The sequence below is a fragment of the Frankliniella occidentalis genome, unplaced genomic scaffold (genome assembly GCF_000697945.3).
Source record: "Frankliniella occidentalis isolate FOCC.00 unplaced genomic scaffold, Focc_3.1 Scaffold602, whole genome shotgun sequence".
Classification (NCBI taxonomy): Eukaryota; Metazoa; Arthropoda; class Insecta; order Thysanoptera; family Thripidae; genus Frankliniella; species Frankliniella occidentalis.
This window is the reverse complement of record NW_026267718.1, coordinates 1-2,986: the sequence shown is the minus strand read 5'-3', so window position 1 is coordinate 2,986 and position 2,986 is coordinate 1. Positions and strand designations below refer to the sequence as shown.

At 45.6% G+C, this 2,986-nt stretch overlaps 1 protein-coding gene across 1 annotated transcript in view; it reads right to left on the bottom strand.

Annotated features, from left to right (window-relative positions):
* The window catches only part of LOC127751602 (MHC class II regulatory factor RFX1-like), a 3,166-nt gene extending 319 nt beyond the window's left edge, over positions 1-2,847 (bottom strand). The window contains exons 1-6 of the mRNA XM_052275382.1: positions 2,832-2,847; positions 2,624-2,767; positions 2,243-2,516; positions 474-940; positions 334-390; positions 94-252 (exon numbers count right to left, since the gene is read on the bottom strand). Of these exons, the coding sequence (XP_052131342.1) occupies positions 94-252; positions 334-390; positions 474-940; positions 2,243-2,516; positions 2,624-2,767; positions 2,832-2,847 (1,117 nt within the window). The remainder of the gene's footprint in view (positions 1-93; positions 253-333; positions 391-473; positions 941-2,242; positions 2,517-2,623; positions 2,768-2,831) is intronic.
* Positions 2,848-2,986: the final 139 nt, after the last annotated feature.

Below are 2,986 nucleotides of genomic sequence, written 5' to 3'. Positions count from 1 at the left end.
AGGGTCCAGCCGCTGCTGGAGTAGGAGATCTCTGGCGAGAGGGCCCAGCCGCTGATGGACTTTGAAAACGTTTTCTTCTGGACCGTCCAGGGCCTTCATCATCTGTGTCAGTGAGGTCTACTACAGCTGAAGCAGCGGCCTCAGTAACAACAGCAACTCTAGGTGAAGCAGTTGGAGGTTTATCTTCGGCAATCTCCACAACAGCAGGTGGCTGATTAAATCTCTGATTAAATTCGGCAAGCATCCTTTGAACTGTAAATAAAAAGAGACATGAAACATTTGCAAACAATATAAATACTATCTTAGGGTCATGCCTTAATAGAACAAACTTACTGTATGGGGGAAGCTGTTCATCTTGAGCTTGAGCCCTGCCGCCACCAGAGTTAAAATCTAAAATTCAAAGGTAACGAGTTATTGGAAGGTTTACAGTGTCAGATATGTATATATATATGTTTAAATTCAAAAAAACTTACTGTAAACTTGGATCACTACAGTGGAAGGGTTCCCTCCATTCAGCACAGAGGGTAGAACTGGTGCGAGTTGAAGACATGACTGTCCAGCAAGTACATCAGGACTGCTAGATGCACCTTGGGCAGAGCTCGGTTGGAGAACAGCTGATTCCTTGGGTGGAGTGGGAATAACAGCAACGATTGAGCTTGCTTGCGAGTCTGGCTGTGAAACACGCTGCTGCGTGGGTAGACCGGAAACATCAGAGTCACTTGAGGATTGTTCCGAGTCTTTGTGAATAGCAGCCAGCTGCTGGAAAGACGCAGGTACATCAATATTGCTTGAGGCAGCTTGCTGACTATCTTCAATAGCAGACTGTTGCTGTGGTGGAGGAGGCACATCCGAAGCCGCCTGCTGCTGCTGCTGTTCTGTTTGCAGTTGGGCTTGATGACTCTCAAACCTTGACAGGCGAGCTTGACGCACCTTAGATGGGCTGCAATACACAATGTTGTTAGTCACAGGGCAAAGCACATATTTACACTCACAGATATTGATATAAGAACATGATTCAAGAGGCTATAATTAAAAATAAAAGTCCTATAGACAGGGGAATGCCGAATACATTGACACTCTAGATGAGGTCCATTTCAAAAGTTTCCAAAGAAAACACTAGCCTGCTGGCTTTAAAAATTGGGGAACAAATTGATAACACAGAATTAAAAGCCACATGAAATTAAAGGGAAGATTTATAGGCAAATGCAGAGCAGCTGTGTGTTTCAGAAAATTAGGTTATATGTCACTTGAATATGTTCCGCTGCCTTAAACTTTAAAAACTACACCAATAATCCAGAATTGACAATGAATTCGCGTTCAAAAGAGCCAGCAGAGAGAAAATACGATAAACTTGGACAGAGCTTTGGCAAATGAGCGGTCTCATAGAAACGCTTGCCATTGAAGTCACGACACAACATATAACTGGTAAAAGACTCGACTTTACCAGCTCAGTAGGAATTCACGGGAACAGGGAAATGAAAGGGCTGAAGTAATTCAAAGTAAAATCGCGAGTTTTCGTTCAAAAAGAAAACGAGGTGATTCACCATCAACACTTCACGCGGGCTTTTTGCGGCGCCGGTGCAACCAATCACGACTTTTATAATGAAATTCCATGGTTAGAATTGTTCAATGTGTTAAAAATCTCTTTGAGAATGCCACACACACCTCAATAGAAGTTAAAAGTGCCATGATCAGGACAGATCAGATTACTTACTCGAACTCCATGATGTTACAGGGACCTCGCGATGACGCGCAGAGGACAGCTCAACACAGGTCTGACTCCGGCGACAAAGTGAGCGAGGGAGGAGGCGTGCCGTGCCGTGCTTGGCGAGGAAGGCGAGGGGTGAGGGGAAACAAGTCGAGGGCGTCCCTGTAGGAGCGCCACCGGCGTCGTTCCCAATCAAGTTCACAGTTGTTAAAATAGTGAAAAGAAATCACCATCACGTTACAACCTCAAAGATCTAAAAATAATTCATAAAAATTATTTTGATTTCTATTTATAATACTTTTGTAGACTATATCATTGTTCAATCGGTCGTCACCAAAACACAATTGAATATATGCTTAGCCAAATACTGGAGTCCACTTTCTAAAACGCTTGCGGCAGATAGCACAGCCCCTTTTCGTTGCCTTTAGGTTGTTCACACAAGGTAGGCAAAAGAAATGCCCACAGCTGAGCAAGGCTTGGTATGGCCTCTCAAGGCATACTTTACATAATCCAGCATGCTCTTCATGTTCGTACGGGGGAGGTGGAGGTGGTGCACCCGCCTCTTGGACTGGCCCCACGGCTGGCTGTTGAGCTTCCTCAGCTAGTGGCTGGACAATCTGCTGAGCTGGGTGCTGGGCTATCGGTTGAGCTGGCTGATAGGCTATTGGTTGAGCTGGCTGATAGGCTATTGGTTGAGCTGGCTGCTGGGCTATTGGTTGAGCTGGTGGCGCTGGTGGTAGAACCAACTGCTGAGCAGCTGGCTGCACTAGTGGCTGCTGTTGCCCTCCAAAGGCAGCTTGTGCTTCAACTGCAAGAAACAGAAATGATTATTGCAACAAGTATTGGTGATGACAAATCAGAGCAGCCTGTAAATCTGAAACTACATGATGGGCATAAATCCTACAAACTACTTACGTCTTTTTCCTCTTTGCAAAAGTTCCCGAGCTCTTGTTCGGATGTCTGAATTCCTAGCTGGGCCGGTGCTTGGCTTGGGCATTTTGCTTGGAGGGACGAAGTCATCATCATCGTCAAAAGGTTCGTCGTCATCTGAGGAAAAATCTAGAACACAGTGGATTAGAAAATGTTAAACTTCAGTAATGTAAGAGAGACAAAAGAGTATTACCTATTAAAAATGCCATATCTGGGCTAGGAGATCTCTGTTGAGATGGCCCAGCCGCTCCACTAGGAGATCTCTGGCGAGAGGGTCCAGCCACTGCAGGACTAGGAGATCTCTGGCGAGAGGGTCCAGCCGCTGCTGGAGTAGGAGATCTCTGGCGA